A 17,998-nucleotide genomic window follows, 5' to 3' on the forward strand; every position below is an offset into this window, starting at 1 on the left:
TACAGTGAGACTGAACTCACTCCAGATAGGGAGTACCCAAAGCATCATTTTTTTTTAAGCCAGTCCACATGGAAGTAACTGAACTGGTCCAGCTCTTGAGATGTGAATACAAGAATAATAGTAAGGTATGCCAGAAAGTACAGATAACTGGATATAAGGATACCTCACCTGACTAGCTGCTCACAGGGTGCTTAGTGCACCCTGTGAGTTTTTCAGAGATAGGTAAACATGTAAATTATATGAATTTATGAGACAAATACAATATTAACTAGAGCTGTTAATTTCTGGCACTGCCTGTTGTGTGCAAGTGCTTTCCTGAGACAGACTTTGATAATTTAACAACTTTGAAGAGTTTCAGATTTAAGGACAGACAGATCAGGCAGCAGACAGTGCAGAGAGCAGATGGAGTCACTTGGACAAAGCTTAGCAGGAGACAGAACAATATAATTATTTCTATTTATGCAGTGCTGTCTCTACCACACAATAGTAAAGAGGAATGCATGGGTATCTTGTGAGGTGAGTTCTTCCTGGCTTCTTCTTATAGATCGAAACTTGAGAGAAAGAACTTCTGTGATGTGCTCAGTTACAAAGCTTTTCTATAGCAGACCTGGAAAGACATCAGAGACCTATTTCCCAGCACCTACTCTCTCAAAGCCTGAACAATACACTGACAACAAAAAAAACCAACAAGGACAAAAGATCTCAGATCAATTAAACTATGTAAGCCCAGAACTCTGGTGATAAAACTGCAAAATCTGCTGGAGGACACTGGCACACTTCTATTGGGCAGAAAGCAGGGTTTTTGAGATATATGATATTACCAGGGAAATACTGTGGTGTCTACAGGGGTTGAGTCAAAATCTAATCCCTGAGGTAGCCACGAGCAGAGGTGGGCCACGTTCTCCCCCTTCCTGCAAGTGCTGTCACCAGGTCACAGAGCTACCAGAAAGAATACACAGTATTGGCCAAAGAAGGCATTTCAGTGCTAAAATGTCAGTGGAACCTGTCATTCTTCTGGGAAGTATTTCTTAGAATAACAAAGTTCAGTGTTTTACAGGTTAGTGCAAGTCCTCCAAATACTGAGGCAGAAAGTAGCATGTAAAGCCTGGAGACATCAGACATTTCAACAATTAGGTTCTATCCATGGAATTCTTCTAGGAGAGGAAGAATTCACTTGTGACTTGTTTCTAACTGGCAGCCCAACAGAATTGTAGCTGCTGGTGCTGAAACAAGGAAGATACAAACAAACTAGCTCTAATGTGTTTTTTTTTTTTTTTTCTGGCTGACAGTGAAGAATGCAGCAATGTCTAGTGATTAGGAAAGAAATAACAGAAATGCTTTTATTACCTTGTTTTAAAGTATATATTGTAGAGGTAGCTGAGAAGTTTGTGGCTGTGATCACATTCTCCCTGTTTGAAGTATCAAGTTCCACTCGTGTCAGTTTTTCAACATCGCTGTGGAAGCTGCTGACTTCCCCTGTCGGGAAGGTTGCATTGGTCAGGTGGCCATCAGAGTCATACCTGCAAAATGATGTTAAAGAGCCATCAAAATACACCCCTGTTGTCATGCAGGTACTCCTAAGAGCAGAAATAATAGTGAAAGAAGTAGGAAGCGCTGTCAACAGTGTGCAGTAAGTAAAAAGGCAAGAATTGGTCCACTTAGTCACTCAAAATGCATTCAGTACCTAGTCTGAATTCCTGCTTGGGTTCTTTTTCAGTGGTGCTGGATCAGATACAAGTGGGAATGCTATGAGAGGCTACCTAGCTCACTCAGCCTCCGCAGAGGTTTCTGTGCTGCTCACGGCTGGCTGGGGCTAACCCCAGAGGGCTGCGATGCAGGAGCAAGGCCACTGGAGGTCACTCGGTGGCCAGGCATCCAACTCACCCCTGAAACGGCATTTTCCTACCCATAAGATTAAATAAAACCAGTTCTTACCTTCTGCAACACTTAAAAGCTGCCTTTTGTCACTGATGTGTGAAGCACATAATATGAGTGGTGAATGCAAAAAGGGGACCTAAAGCGTAACAACAGTGATAAAATTCGATTGAAATCTGCAGGAAATAAGTTGCCTACATGGCTTTTGCTCTTGTGTTTTGTTTCCCATGGGTCTACTTAAATCAGCAGGAGCTTCTCTCCTAGAATCTAGAGCACTACATTTCAGTTCACCTCAACTTCATCAGTGCTAAAGAAATTCTTGTAGCTCAAGGTACTTGATTGTGAATCAGGCCATGTTACCAAAAAGTCAATAATTAATTCCAGAGCTCTGGAACAGCATTTCTAACAGGTCATTTCAGTTCTATCAACATATTTCTTCTTTCTCATGGTTCACACAGAAACCAGCACAGAGCATTGCTTGGTGCTTGATATGGTTTCATAATAATGTTTCACATCTTAAAAATCTTATTGATGCTGACATGTTTTTATTCACCTAAGACAACTCACTGATATTGCAGAGTATTTGCATGAGCAAAACCAACTCATCTTCATAAAATAGAAACTTATTGTGCAGGTATGAAAGCATAATTAAGTTTTCATGTTTTATTAGCTGTCTCCTCTCACAGACCAAACCAGTACATCAGCTGGCAAACTGCACTGCTGCCAATGAAGCTCTTCCCATTCACATCAGCAAATGATCTGGCTTTGTTCTTCCCTTTCAGGTATTGGCATAATTTACCTAGGATCTTTAGGTGCCCCTAATTAGTCAGACAAAATCTATATGTCACAAGAAGTATTGGTGAAAAAATATCAGGATTTTTTTGTCTTCCCTCCAATTAAAAAAAAAAAAAAAAAATAGAGTTGCTATTCTTTTTCAAACAAACACTAGAGAATGAACTAGTGACCATCTTGTGGTTTTTTGACAAATAAGTTAAAATTAATCAAAAGTTAAATTAAAAATAATCTCTCTCATTTTCACCTCTCACTGCCCTTATATATATTGTGTGACTTATTTACATTCTCCCCTTATGCTGGTTCTGTGCCTGGGTGCCACAGGCAGGGACTAAAATTGACTCAGATCACTACTTTTCATCATTAGAAAACTCCACGAACATCAGACAGTTATATTTCATTTACTGCTTGATCAAACAGGTGTGACAGCCTGGTAGGTTATTTGGATTTGCTACTGCACCACACAAAATCCCCCAAACTGCATTTTTAAAGTGCAAATACAGCTGGTTTATTGCAATGTATTTATGTTCAAGACATGGGATCCATCTTCACTAAGGATCCAGTTTGGCTGCTGATAGTGCAGCTGCTGAAATACAAAACTCCCTGCCTAGCTGAAAATGGGATAAACTGCTCCTGGCTGGCTGGCCAGAGAGGTGCTGACTGATAATGAGACCCAGCACATGCCAGAGGTCTCTCTGGTCCCACTGACTTCAAGGAGGACATGCAGAACGGTGTCTCAGTATTGATTCCACACCATGATCATCTCAAGGGGTTTTTTTCCCTTCCAGATTGCTCCAAGAAACTCAGCCCTCTGAGGACAGGTTCTGTCACCTTCCACATGATGAACAGCAGCACACTGGGACTCAGCTCCTGCAATGTCCTACCCCTACTAATAGGGGTGGAATCATGACATATTTCTTAATGTTAATTTGGGGCTCAGTTATGCCACTGTTAATCATGTCAGTGACCATTTAATCATGCAAATAATTGCATTGATTTCAGTACTCACATGAGGAAGTGCTCACTAGTATTTGAAATGCACACATGGGGATATTGCTTCACAACCCATTTGCATTTCTATGTGTAGCACAGTTAAGAGTTATATCATTTCAAAGGGAAAGCAGTCTAATTAATTTTTTCAGAGAGAGTTGTTTCTTGCAGGTGTTTTCTTGTCCTTGATTTAATAGAGGACCAGTGCTTCCCCTCCCCTTTTACAGCTTTAATGACACAATATTAAAAGAAATCTAGATGACTTAAAATTGTACATTAGCTATAATTGTATGCAAGAGCTCTTTCAGCACTTCAATTCCATCAGATTAGAGTAGATGGATGACAAGTACTTTTGTAGGTGGTTTTCTACCTCTTCATAATTTCCCTCTGCGAGTGAATCTGACATAAAGGTAGATGTTCTGAGCAGGTCATTATCTTTGCTCATATTCCCAAGTATGTGTGATATGTGTTGTTAAACTAACTCGTCCCTATTTCAGCTTGGCAGTGCCACGGGTTGAACTTTTGGATGTGAATGCAAATCTAGTTTAAGCACCGAAGATGATTTCAAACAATTTGAAAGTTGCTCTTAGTTCCACTGCTACATTCTCATAGTGCTCACAAGCAATTCATATAAACCCTTCAAAAAATTCTAATTTTGAATCTGAAATTGGCTGTCAGTACAGAATGTGACTCCCTGGAAAACAGTACCTGGGTAAAAGATAACCAAGGCCATCACAGCCCATGACCTGTTCATGGCAGCAGGTGAGCAGCATCTCCTGAAAGCACAACAATTCAGCACAGAGGTGATTACAGCCCACTGTCTCTCTGACTGGAGAGGATCAAGTGACATTCTGCATTTTAGTCATTGAGGAATTTGTATTATGAAAATGACTTAATATATTGGATTGGATAGAAATATTAATGACTTGATTTTATTTAATTGAGATTATTTAATTTTGTTGCTGTTTTTGTAATGCTAAAGTTGTAATTCTGTTAATTTTCCCTGACTGATGTAGGCTGGCAGGAGTGTGTGGCCATGCAAAGCCTGGACAACTCAAAGCACTGGTGAGGACAGTGCTACCCAGACTGTAGTTAAAGCTGGGAAAGTATGTCAAACTGTTTAATTCAGCAAAATTTCTTTGTGTTAATCATAGACATCATATAAATCCTCCCAAGGCACAGGTATTTAATGAATAAACCTATACTACATACTGCAAGAGGCACCTGCAAGCAGGTAAAGTCCTTTAAAGGATCTTCCAGCACTTGAGCCCTACTTTAAAAGGAGGAACAAGCAATAGTATAGCAAGAGCAATAGTGTGAAATGGTTTATGCTCAATGTCAGTGGGACAGAGTAAGAATGCCAGGACTGAAAGGCACATGACTAAAAATAATCTGCTCTCCCATGCTCTAACAATCAAGGCCCTGCTACAAGGCCTGCTGTTCAGCATTTTAATAGACAAGGCTTGGAGTTACTGTAAAGGCTCTTTCAAAGTGTCATTGGTCCCTGCTCTGGACTGACATCATCATCAAGTGGGGATAAAAATGCCCAACTCTCAGCACTGAAATTATTAAAAAGAAGCATACATACATTTACAGCCAGTTCTGTTTATAAAAGGGGACTCTGATCAGTGTTTGAACAGCACCAGGGTACCAGAGAGCTTGTGTTGTTGCAAGAGAGTTGAAATTTCCATCAACAGATGTTTGGTAATGATAACTGAACCAGGAAGATCCTGTATGCTTTTGTTTTCCCAGGCACAGTAAAAAAGGCCCTCTCTAATGGCTTATACTTATGCCCACCCTATTAATTTAGTCTTTGGCAGAATAATAAAGAACAGGATGAAGAAATATCCTGTTGAATAAAAACCCTCACACACTAGGCGGCATTTTTGCTGCTTTTATTCTACTTTCATTTCAAGAAATTATTATTCTAAAAACCTGTAATGACAGGGACTCAACTGCCTCTCCAGGTGACTCAGGCAGTAACTCACATTTTATCAATGTGGTTTTTGTTCCAATCTCACCTAGATGGGTTTCATTTTAGTTTTTGACCACAAACTCCTATGCTCCACAGAAAATAGGCACTATTAGCCTCCTTAAGGACTCTGAACTAGGGACAGGATTTCCATCCAGCCCTTGTTGCATGCTCAAACAGGGATTATTACAATTAATTACAAATAATGAGAAATCCTGATACAAGGCACCTCTTTATAAATCAAAAATGAACTTTCTCTTGGGTTGTTCTTTTTCTGGGACCAGACTGGGATGTCCTGACTCCATCTTTAATTATCTTGTCTTGCTTTTTAGAAGTTCTGTCAATGGTCTTGTTTATGAAGCCTTTCCTACTCCCCTTACATACAGCCTTTTTGCTATTACATATCCTTTTGCTATTATTAAATATCTTCCTCCCCTGCTGGTAGAGACAAGCTCACTCTTGTCTTTGGATATTCCTTCCTCTGAGATTCTCAATTTCCTTTGCAACACCCCATTCTCTGATGAGTATGCTAATTTTCCACTTTTTGCCTTCTGCAGGAATTTTGCAAATTCCTGATTCATATCACAACTTGCCTGTACCACTTAAGCTACCAAAAAAAAAAATAATTCTCATGCTTTCATTTAAAGAAACAGATTCATAACAAGAAAGTGCAAATGAAGTGTAATTTCAGGCAATTTCTGCTGCACTTAACAGGCACTGTGCACAGAGATTTTACATATGACAGGTTTAGGCACCTAAGAAACAGCAGTGCTTCATTTTAAAAGCTTGTGCAGCAGCACTGCTTGTCCTGTCTCACACAGTGTTAGTAGCAGGGTGTCTTTTTAAATGGCTAGAACTGTCTAAGAAAGTTTTAGTGCTCATATACAAGTTTCAGTGCTCATAAAACAGGGCTCCTTGCACCAGGCATTTAACGCCGTGGACTTACTCATACACAGTCGTCCATCCGTTCTCATCGCTCTTGGTTGCTAAAAGCCCCGTGTTCCCAGGGTATGTCATCAGGGCCAGGTTGTAGCCTTGGGCATAGACCCTTTTGAGAACCCCATTGCTGCTTATGGTGAGCCAGTAGACCTGGCCCCCCGGCACCACCACCCAGAGGGGCAGCCCGCTGGTGTCCCTGCGGATGTGCACCGAGTTCCCGTTGCTGCTGGTGATGGTGGCCACGTCCCCGTCGCCGCTGTAGGAGAAGTTGTAGATGTAGTCCCTGGTGATGAGGTTGAGCGTGTGCAGGTGGGTGCCGTTGATGGTGAACTGGTAGAGCTCCTGGTCGGCGGGCGAGGCGATCTCGTACAGGCTGGAGTCGCTGAGGTGAGCCCTGTTGCGGCTCACGGCGCGGATGCGCACGTTGCCCAGGTCTGCCACGTACAGCGTGCCGTCGGGAGACACCGCCAGGGAGGAGGGGGCTTTCAGCTTGGCATCTTTGGCATACCCACCGTCACCTGCAGGAGAAAGGGTAATTTTAGCAATCTCTAATGCCCTTGTTAAGCTGATCCTCTAAGCCTGACACGCTGCTTCTCTGCAGTATCATTTACAGGTCAATAAAACAATATCCTCTTCCAACTAATTAAATCCCTATTATCTAAGGTTGGTGCAATTCTAAATTAGTCTCAGTGAAGACAACAGGAATATAAATTATCTAATTCACAGCATTTCTGCTGAGTCCCAAACCCTGCTGTTCGGGAAAGCTTTACTGCAGAATTGTGAAAGAAAAGACCGTGATACCTGAAGTTTCATTCCCTACTTACTGTCTGTTGGCATGTTGTTAAACTAGAATTGTGTTGTAAACAAAAAGAAAATAAAACTCAGTAATTCAGCTAAAATGACACTGAAAGAAAGATTAGTTTATACTTATTAAAAACTCAACACTGCAGGAAAACCAAATCAGAACAGTAGCAAAAAAGTGCCTTGAGAAACAATCCCTTTCAATATCTCTTGACAATTTACTTGATTTGTGTCACTTAAGGTTTCAAAAGGATTTTTCCATTATCATGGTCTGTATGTGTTTACATGAGCAGGATTTCCTGTAAATAGCAAGAAAGCATATTAAACCTCACTCTTAAGGAAAACCACATTACTGTGTGTATTGCTCTACTTCTCCTGACTGAGACATGAAATTCCTGAACTGTTTGAGCACACCCTATGCTTCCCTGGAAATGGAAAAATCAGTGGAACTTTCTGTCAAGCTGACCCTGCCTTTCACCAAAGCAGGCTGGCACAATCATTATATTTGCCACAGTTTTTTTCATTTTTCAGCACTGAGAGTAGTTTTCCTCAATAGGAATCCTCTCCAGGATTCTGTTCCTCACAGGTCTCCTGCAGCCACCACTAAAGCTGGCAGCACTTGGCAATGCACAGGAGCCTTTGATCATCATCACAATGCTGGGTCAGTAACCCACCTTCTGTGGAAGACCATTTGCATTTTTTCCTCTCTGTTCTTGACATACTTAATGTTTTCTTGTCAGTAATTAACCTTTTACTTGAAATGAGAGGCTTAAGAGTTATGATGACATTATTATGGAGCTGAACATGGCGGTTCTTAGAGATGACAAGATGGCACCATACTGCATCCCTCTGTATGGGAATGCTGCCCGTTGTCCCATTATGTTTTTATGAAAGAAAAGAGCCAGACTTTGTTTTGGTGCATGCAGGGGAGAGTGGCTGTGGTGCTGAGAATGTCCAGCAGTGCACTGCAGGGCTGGAACTAACTCCAGTTTAAAACACACAAGAAAAAGGAATTCTGCACACGTTTGCACCATTTTTCTGGTGGTGCAATATGACACGAGTGATGAGAAGGCATAAGCTGGTGTTTTGCAGTTGATATGAAACCCCTTGGTACTTGTCTTGCTGAGCAGGGCTGCCTGTTCCAGTAGCATTTAGGTACAATTTGGTACCACCTTCCACAGGGGCAAATGTAGCTTTGAGAAATGACACAGCAAGGCAGACCTGGAAGTAATTCTGAAGAGTGTTTAATCACTGTATCAAAAGAGAAAAAGCTAGGACCATCCTGAAGTTCCTCCAGTGGCAACGGAAGACTCACATCTCAGAAATGAACGGATTAAATTCCTGAAGATCTGCTGATAAGGTTTTGGGCTTTCCAAGGAAACTCAATCACTGCTTGTCTCTCCCTCCCCTTGTTACTTTGCTGAACTGCAGCTTTATCAGAGAACCCCAACAGATGACAGACAGGAAATAAAAAGCATCTCCTTACCTGAAAAGCAATCACAATTAGGATCAATCTTGCAGTCACAATCTGACGGGGCTCCAGCAATGAGGGAGATTTCCCCGTTGGTGGTGACCTGCTGGATGCGGTTGATTTTCCTCTCGTCGGTCTCGGCGATGTAGAGGACGCCGCTGTGGGACACGGCGATGGCCCTGGCGGACTCCAGGGTGGAGTGGATGGCCACCTTGCTCACCAGGAAATGGTCGATGCCGGGCACCTGGCAGTGGATGGGGCGCCCCGCGATGATCCGCACGCGCCGGCTCTCGGAGATCTGCAGGACGATGTTGTTGTCCAGGACATACAGGGAGTTGTCCAGAGGGTTCACTGTCAGGTCTGTTGGCCACTCCAACCTCACCTGGGAAATACATTAAGGGGAGAGCAGGGAAAAAAGGGAAGAAGAATGCTTAGGGCAGTTTTATTTAACCATCTCTGATCACAGCATCAAGAGGCCTGGCAGATTTTCTCAGCACTGATTCTCCAGTACCTTTAATTAGGTTTGGAACAAATTTCAACAAGCATACTCTTTTCTGAGGTCCCACTCCAGTGTGGAACAAAATTTGATTTGAAAAGTAATTTAGCACCTTCTGAGAGGTATTTGCACAAGTCCATTAAAGCGGGAACTTTATTACACCTATGCAGTCAAGCAAATAAAAACACACACTTCAAGTCATGCCACATCAGCCAGAAAATTTTTTAGGTCTGAATGTTATTGTTTCAAGGTTGCAGTCAATGCTTGCAGAGCAGAGAACAGAGAGAGGTTGTCAATGTCGTAACACTTTAATTGCCTGTTAGCACAAAAGGAAAATGACACACCAGAAGAGTAGGACACATTTCCGTGTTATTTACTAAGCAAGAAATGCTTGTAAGACTTATCTGCCACAAGAAATACAAGCTTAATTCTTTGTAGCAAAATAATACACCAATATTTCTTACTTTGTATGATAATACAGCCAAGCTTAATTATTTATAATGATTTTGCTTTGTGAATTCATTATTTCAGTCATGGACTAAGTACATTTGTCATACTTAAGGGTAGCTTTTTGCCTTTCTCCGTGCAGGTGAGAGTGCTGACCAAAGGAAGTTTCAAACCAAGCTGGAGGAAATAGCTGAAGAATAACCTCACTCATCTGATACCTTTTGCACTGTGATCTGGAGGAATTAAACATGCTTCAAATTAAAAGTGGGGCTCCCTGTCAACCTGAAAGGCAACCAGCACACAGGCTGCTGATTACAGCATGTGCTGGCCAGAGCTTCAAACCCCTTCTGCTGAGAAAGGCATTGCAGGATTGCTGAACTGGGAAACAACAACAGAGCAGGCTGGTCCCTCTCCCCAGCTCATGCCAGTGGAGGATTTGGACTCCAGGTTGTCTCTGGAAAGGTCAGAAAACAACTGAGCCCCTGAGATTGCAAGAGATCATATTTAAGTCTGTCTCAGGATGCTTTGCTTGTTATCCTTCATGAAGAGATGGCTGCTTTTATCTGAGTGGAATTTTTCTGGTCTAAATATTTCAATCATCAGAAGACAATAATTACCAGCCTAAAATGTAACTGCTTTATATGCTTTATCTGTCAGAGAAGCTTTTACTATTTCACTTATTCTCACTTTGATGCTGGTTTTGCTCATTTTTCCACGGTGCTAATTAAAAGCATTATGAATGCAGAGACTGCTGATGCTACCACAATGCTCAGCACTGAGGAATGCCATATGCTGGAGTGTGTGGCCATCACTGCCCACCTGCCTGCCTGGGGTCAGCTCAGCTACCAGGCTGGAGGCCAAGTCTCTCCCTTTCTCAAGCAGCAGTATTTCCTGAATAATCTCATTTCCAGAAGTGCACTGCTGGTTTGGAAAGTGATGCTTTAATAATGTGAGGGCACTGTGGCTGCTGTGCCTCATCCTGTGTGGGTACCACACCATTCAAAGGCTCACAGAGCAATCCCATTCCTGCTTGTGCCCAGGCCTTTTGACCAGGCATCATAACTGGCACTAAGACTAATGCTCTTGGGCTCAAGATTTCTTCTGAACCAGGTGGTGGATGCTTCCAAATGATGCTAAATGTGGTGAAGCAGTTGGAAACAGATTCCTCCCATAGCAGTGCTAATTTCTGTGCACGTGTGACTGCCTGGGTTCCACCCACTGCTCTGAGCCTGGTTTGCACACCACTGTCAGCTCTTGCTTCAGCTGAGAGCTCACTGGGACACCAAATAAAACTCTCCACTTAACAGAAAAATCTCTACATGGCTTTCTCCAAGAAGTTTGGAAAAAAACCCATTTGCAATGCACCTTTTAATGCAGAATAATTGCTTTTTCTACCAAAGTAGATGGATTAGTCTTAATGGCAAATAGACACCTTCAACTTTAGGGCCTCCACAGATGGCATTGCTGTAAAAATAATCTTTGATTATCTGCAACTAGATTATTCACAATTAAAAATCTGGTACAAAACCATCTATTTTACCATAATGACCTTGCCTAGCACCTGCCATGTTTTGATAGCTGGTTTTCTTTTTTGGACCAGCTACACTGCCTTCACGCAGCAAATAATGAGACTTCCTCCCACTGTGAAGGTATGTCTGGTGTCCTGCAGATAAACAGGGACTGGTTTGGGCCTAGAAAACTTTTTCTCTGGTTTATTTGAGGCAGATTTGGTTTACTGAAATAGAAGAAACTCTTATGCAGCTGCACATTTCACTCAAAGCAATGTGCCTAAAGCTTAACAGCTGTTAACTGCAAGCATATTTGCTTTCATACTGCTCACATCTGTAAAAATAGCTGCAGTGAGGTAAAAATAAATAAAATTTTAGTTGGAAACATCCAAACAATTTTTGTTACTACACCAGAACTGCTGCCCAGCTCTCTGCTCTGCAAAGCTAACTGAAGGTTATTCCTGCAGCTTCCCTGCTGCAGTTTAAAGCAGTCATGGATGCATCCATGGTTAAATTTCATCTGAAATACTGAAGGTAGCAAACACCTATCTGGAGACTGCAGCATAAAAACCAGCTGCTGCACACTGCAAGCTTATGCTGGTGAAACCGGAGGGGGAAAAAAGGTGAAATAGCCCAATTAAAATCAAACATACACAATAACACAAAGCACTGAGCAATCCTAATCTGAACAAGAATTTCAGAGATTTAGAAGAAATCTGCACTGTTCTTGTCAGGATTAGCCTTCAGGACATCTTAAAGTGGTGTAAGGTGGGATTGCTGCTGTCCCACTCCCTCCCTTCTCCCAGTGCAGTCCCCAGCAGCAAGGCCAGTTTATGTCTTCCTACAGAGAGCAGGCTCAGGACAGTCTGCTGGTAAAAAACTAATCACCTAAATCAGCTTAAGCTGAAGTGTAACTGCACCCTCAGGTTCCCTGTTACCTTGAAAAGTCACTGGTTGTTTACTTCTCGTTAAAGCAAGCTGCCCTCTGGCAGCTCCTGTGACCAAACCATCAGTTGTGCTTCACTCAAAGGTAATAAACATATTACAGAGAAGCACCTCGATTTCCATCTGATACCACTGTGCCTACTGCAAAGTTTTTCCAGACAAAACCTCAGTTAGAGTTAGAATAGTAAATCAGTTAATATAACTTTACATTTGGAGCAGTACTTCTCAAGTCTGTGTAATAAAGTCCTTTTCCAAATATGTATATATTTTTTGTAACTCAAAATTGGGCCAATTCCAAGCATTTTTTCTTATATTCAGTGGGACTCTTTTTTTATTAGAGCACTGACCAGAAATGGCATTGCTGATTATCCCATTATAAACAACCAGCCAGGGTTTGTTTATTCATCACAGACTGAAATTTTCAGGTGACAGTTCTGGCTTGGTTCAGGGGAGACTGAGTATATGCAATAGAAATCACTGACAAAACAAGTGAACCCTTGAGCAATGAGACTTTTTGCATGTAAGTATTAACATGTCAGCTTTTCTGGGAATTCAGCATTTAACTTTTAGCACAAAGACTCCAGCTACATCTAATAATGCATCTCTGGTTTGAGAAGTGCAAAATTAACACCCACCAGTCTGGCTTTCTAATGCATTTTTTCATGTCAAGTGTTCTGGAAAACACAAAGTGCACTGAGGTGGCTTTAGTTTCAATGAATTTTCACTGGGAGATCTCACCATGGGCTGCAGCACAGGCTGCAAAGGAATCTCTGCTCCAGCACCTGGAGCATCTCCTCCTCCTTCTTCACTGACCTGGGTGGCTGCAGAGCTGTTCCTCTCACATATTCCCACTCCCCTCTCTTGAGGAGGTTTTTTCTCCTTCTTAGACACATTATCCCCGAGGTGTTACCCCTGCTGCTAATGCCTTGGATCCACTGGGCATGGGGGCTTCTCACAGAAACCATCCCTGGGGCCCCCCTGCTAAAGCAAACCTTGCCACACAAACCCACTCCATCCCCCACAGAAAAGCCTGACAACTCAATTAAATAGCACCAGTTTTTTGCCCAATGGCCCTGCTAGGAGTCCACACATATACTCAACCATACATGCCTGTAGATGTACACATATCCATGGGTTAGTTTGTGAAGAACACTGCTTCCCTTTTGGTTTTGGACATAAGGATAAAACTTCCTGCACATTTTGCATGATGTTTGATGGCTGAGCCATTTTTGGTACTGTTTTAAACAAATCATATCAAACAATTTATACTGTTCATCTCAAAGTAAGACAAGCAAAGAGTGAAAAATTCATCCTTGTCTGCAAACGCCAGTTTCAAGAGCTTAACTGTTTGGTTGTGGGGGTAAATTTCACTGGGATAAGTTTCATTTATCATGGATTGAAAGAAGCTGCATAAATCCCTAGAAAGGCTTCACCATTGCTTTGATTCCTTGCCATGCATTGCTTGTTTATTTTGATTCAATTTCATGTAACAGCATGAAATTCATGCCAAAATTTTCCTGATAGTCCTGACTGATGGATTACTTCCTATCTGTGCTACTCAGCTTCAAGCACTTCTGTTTATGCTAGCTCTGCCTTCAGCTCTATGATATGCACTTGCAGACCTGCTCATGGCCTCTTCTGCATTTCTCTTTTGCTGCTAACTTCCTTTTTAAATTTCCTTCTATTTAAGAGTCATAGAATATCCTGACAGGGATGGGGCTGCATGTATCGAGTCCAACTCCTGACTCTGCAGAGCACAGCCCCAAAAATCAGACCATGTGCCTGAGGACATTATCCAAACACTCCTTGAACTCTCTCAGGCTTGGTGCTGTAACACTTCCCTGTTCTAGAGCCTGACCACCCTCTGGGTGAAGAACCTTTCCCTGATATCCAACCTCCCTCTCTCCTGACACAGCTTCATGCCATTCCCATGGGTCCTACTGATACTCACTCCAGATGTTGCTTCCAAACCCTTTTACTCACCACAATGTCCTTCTAAATAACATTTTTCTCTCTTCCTGCCTCAACCCTTCTTTCTCCTTCCTCCTGGGAGAGAAGTGGCTCCAAGGAAGGACTCCCACAGGCAGGCCATTAGGAGTGAGCTGGTAGTTTACAAGCTGAAGGAGACTGGTTCTGCTTCCCTGAACTCTTCACAGGATGTCTCACTACATATATTTCTCTCTATTTTTTTCCCACTGACAATCATAGATATTTTTTTCATCATTTTTCTGTTAGTTTGCTCTCACTCTGGGCTCTTCCTTTTGTTGACACTGACACTGTCAGCTCCCCTCATCAGCTTTGCTCTTTTCTTAATGGCACACAGAACACAATTTGGGTCCTGTGGTTTGACACTGGGGAACCCTTCCCTGTGCTGGCATTACAGCCTCATCCCACGCTGGAGGAGCCTTTGTGCCTCCTGCTTCTCATGCTGCATAGCATAAAATCCAGAATTTTACAGCTCAGCTGTAGCTATCCCTGCCCTAAACTTCACATATGTTGCTCTCTGCACTCACTGGTTCCCAGTGAAAAACCCAAATAAATGAGTTTTACAGCCTAATGGCTGCTGTTTTCTACCCTGGGCTGGGACAGCAGCTGTGGCACATTTAAAGATGCACCTCAGAGGTCTGAGGCCACCAGTTCTCCAGGATTTTGGCTCAGAGAATCTCCCTGCCAACCTGCTTTTGCTGTCAATTATTTCCAGCTGATGAGGGACCTGCTGCAGGAGTGTGAAGGAAAAGCACCACTTCAACAGTTTTCACTGCCTGTCTTTGCTTGCCACAAGACCTGCTGTGCTCTCATTTCCCAGCTCTCTTCTTGTTTCATAATTTCTTGTTATTTTTTACTGCTTCACAACTTCAAGGCTGTATCTGGGGTCTGGTAAATCGACAGGAAAAGTTGATTTCTATGGGGACAGTTTTCAAATCGTCCTCATTTAACAATGGAGGGAATATTATCCAGTGTCACATAAGTACACTGACTATAAAAATCAATGGGACTTAGATTGCTAAGCCATTTAAGTCTGCTTAAACATGGTACCCATGGTTTACACAGGCTATGAAAGGAACACTTTGTTCAATGCCCAGAAGGAATTTATGAAGTATTCAGAACAGACTGGTACCTCAGAGAGGAGGAATCTCAGACTCTTCAATTAAAATATCTCAAAATAGACCATGAATTTGAATCTAACCCAAACATGTCTCCAGTGCTGGAGTGGGAATAGATGTCCTCCAAACCTGCTGCTGCAGGTAATTTGCACAGCCAAAAGGAGGGAATGGGACCAGGTGGAAATCTAGCTAATAACAGGACTGGCTCCACTCTGCCTCACTTTGTAACTCACAGTTCCAGGTCCTGGGGCTTGTCAGACAAGATGGCACAAAATGGGCTTGCATAAATCTCGAGTTTTGGCTTCATCTCTCTGTTCTGGGCTCAGAAGTTCTGGATACAGAAAGCCAGTGTGCTGCCAATGCAGATAAGGGAAAGGAGTATCTGGAAAAGCTTTAATTGAGACAGTAATTAAGAGCTGTTTGAGAACAGTGAGGGGCTGGAGCTAGCATGTTATTGTGTCTTTTGTTTCCAATAACTGCTGAGGGTCATAAAAGCAACTGGCCTGAAAACTGAGAGGATGAAAGGATACATCAAATGAAATTTCCAAAACTGAAAAAGGCAAACCCCCTGCCTTTCAGCAACACCAGCCACTGTGAATATAGCACCTAAATACTCACTCTTTCCTGAATTCTGAATGAAACTCATAATGAAAATTTAAATTAAATTCTTGGACTAAAAGCTTCCTGCAGATTTGTGCCCAGGAAACTGCTTGCCTCTGCAGGATCTTGACCTCTGAAAGCAGCTCTGCTTCTCAGGGCAGAGCTCCTTTAACTCCAGGGATGGGCAGAAAGCTCCTTTAACTCTAGGGATGGACTGGGGGAAGAGAAGGATGAGGAGCTGCTGCCAGGAGGTTTCCAGTTGAAATGTGGGAGCCAAAACTGCTCCTCAGCCAGCTCAGGACTGTGAAACACATTCCCACAAGGATCAGAACAAATGCCAACTCCACAGCTTTCACAAGAAAATACAAACTCACTTCTGTGATTTAAGCCTTCCCTTAAGAGTTAAACTTACAAATACAACTTCTGCAAGGGAAAGAAAACAGGATGGGAAAAATAACTATCCTGAAATTCATCTTATGGCAGGGCATCTCCTATAGCAAATTCCTACCACGTTATGCAATTCAGCAGTAATAGCTTTTTAAAACCCATTGTAAGAGTGAACTAATTATTGACTAAATTTTAGCAGAGAGTTACACCAAAACAGCTACAGAAAAGTTTCATGATTATCTTTAAATTATACATTTTTTCCTCATAGATATAAAAATGGTAGGCAGAAAAACCAACAGAAGCAATTTGAGTTGTTACTTTTACAGAAATTAGCACCAAGATCAATTGTTATCACCAGATGATTTTCTGCAACTAATCTTTCACAAGTATTTACACAATAGGTCTCTCCACTGAGGAAAATGAACACAAACAAACTAGCTGTGGTGCTGAACAGAAAGCAAACACATACTGCTGTAAGACTTCAAAGAGCTAACAGAAAAAAAAAGGCACCTTGCATTTTGCAGAACAAACAAGACAACAGCATTCTGTGCAGCAACCCTTCAGTGTGAGCTTTTGTATTGATTAAATGCAAGAAAATGCACTGGAGAATGTTTGACTGAGTCTGAGACTGTAAGCAGGCACTCTGCTTTAAATTTCTGTCAGTTCAGGGCTTTGGTTACTGCTGTGATGCATATTTGGATATGCAAGTCAGACTGTGCCAGAACAGCTTACAAGGATAACGTTTAGGACTGAAGTTTTTTAAGCAAAATTCAGTAACTACCACTTGACTGAATAACATATCTCAAGCCTGTGGTAGATTAACTTGGACAGAGAAGGAGAGGCATTCTCTTTTCTTGCCTTCCAAAAAGGCTCTAGAAAAGAGATTTTAAAAGTGCACCTGAATATAGTTTCACAATGGGCTCCTAATCAGATCAACAAATAGTTTTTGATTTTCAGTCACTGAGTTCTAGAACGACATAGCATGGCTTCAGGCCTAGAAAGGCTCAAAGGGCTCCACAGAAAAAGCTCTAAAAGGCTTCCAGACTACTCTGGGAGAAAGATCCAGTGGCTCTCTAGCCATGCTCCAGAAGCCATGGGTTCCCCTATTCCCCTGCTCCATAACCTGCAGAAAGGCTGCATACCTTAAGAACTCCTAGATGCCTTCAGAATGACCCTCAACATCTCTAAATATTTGGATCTCAGGCTTCCAGCAGCTTCTAGACCCAGAATGCTAAAGGAATCCCTAGCAAGTGCTAGGTCTAGAAATGTCCTTTTAAAATCTCTTCCTTATTCCTTCAAACCAAATACAAAAAAAAATGAAGCAAATAGCATAAATCCTTCGGGCTGACTGAAAGCATAGAAAAAAAACTCACAATGAAATTAGTTCTTTAGGACTAGACTACTTATACAAGTTTCAACCATTTGAACTCTTCTGATTCCCTAAATTTTTGGCACACCTTTTCTGAGCCACCCAACACACTTATAGCTTACAGTTACAATAGCAAAAATCACATTGTTTTTATTGTCACTATTGATATGGACAAGAATTTTAATTCTGAAGTGGCAAGAAAAAAGGAATAAAAATGCAGTATATATGGATGGAGGACCTAAAAGGTTTTACATCCTATCATGACTTTGCCTGGTTCTCACTGGAGACAACTCCACACTGTT

At 42.0% G+C, this 17,998-nt stretch overlaps 1 protein-coding gene across 1 annotated transcript in view; it reads right to left on the reverse strand.

Moving 5' to 3' along the window:
* The window catches only part of TENM1 (teneurin transmembrane protein 1), a 301,248-nt gene that overhangs the window by 20,884 nt on the left and 262,366 nt on the right, over positions 1-17,998 (reverse strand). Inside the window, exons 23-25 of the mRNA XM_050974517.1 lie at positions 8,856-9,222; positions 6,576-7,086; positions 1,348-1,520 (exon numbers count right to left, since the gene is read on the reverse strand). Coding sequence (XP_050830474.1) covers positions 1,348-1,520; positions 6,576-7,086; positions 8,856-9,222 — 1,051 coding nt within the window. The remainder of the gene's footprint in view (positions 1-1,347; positions 1,521-6,575; positions 7,087-8,855; positions 9,223-17,998) is intronic.

This window comes from Serinus canaria, chromosome 4A (assembly GCF_022539315.1).
Source record: "Serinus canaria isolate serCan28SL12 chromosome 4A, serCan2020, whole genome shotgun sequence".
NCBI lineage: Eukaryota > Metazoa > Chordata > Aves > Passeriformes > Fringillidae > Serinus > Serinus canaria.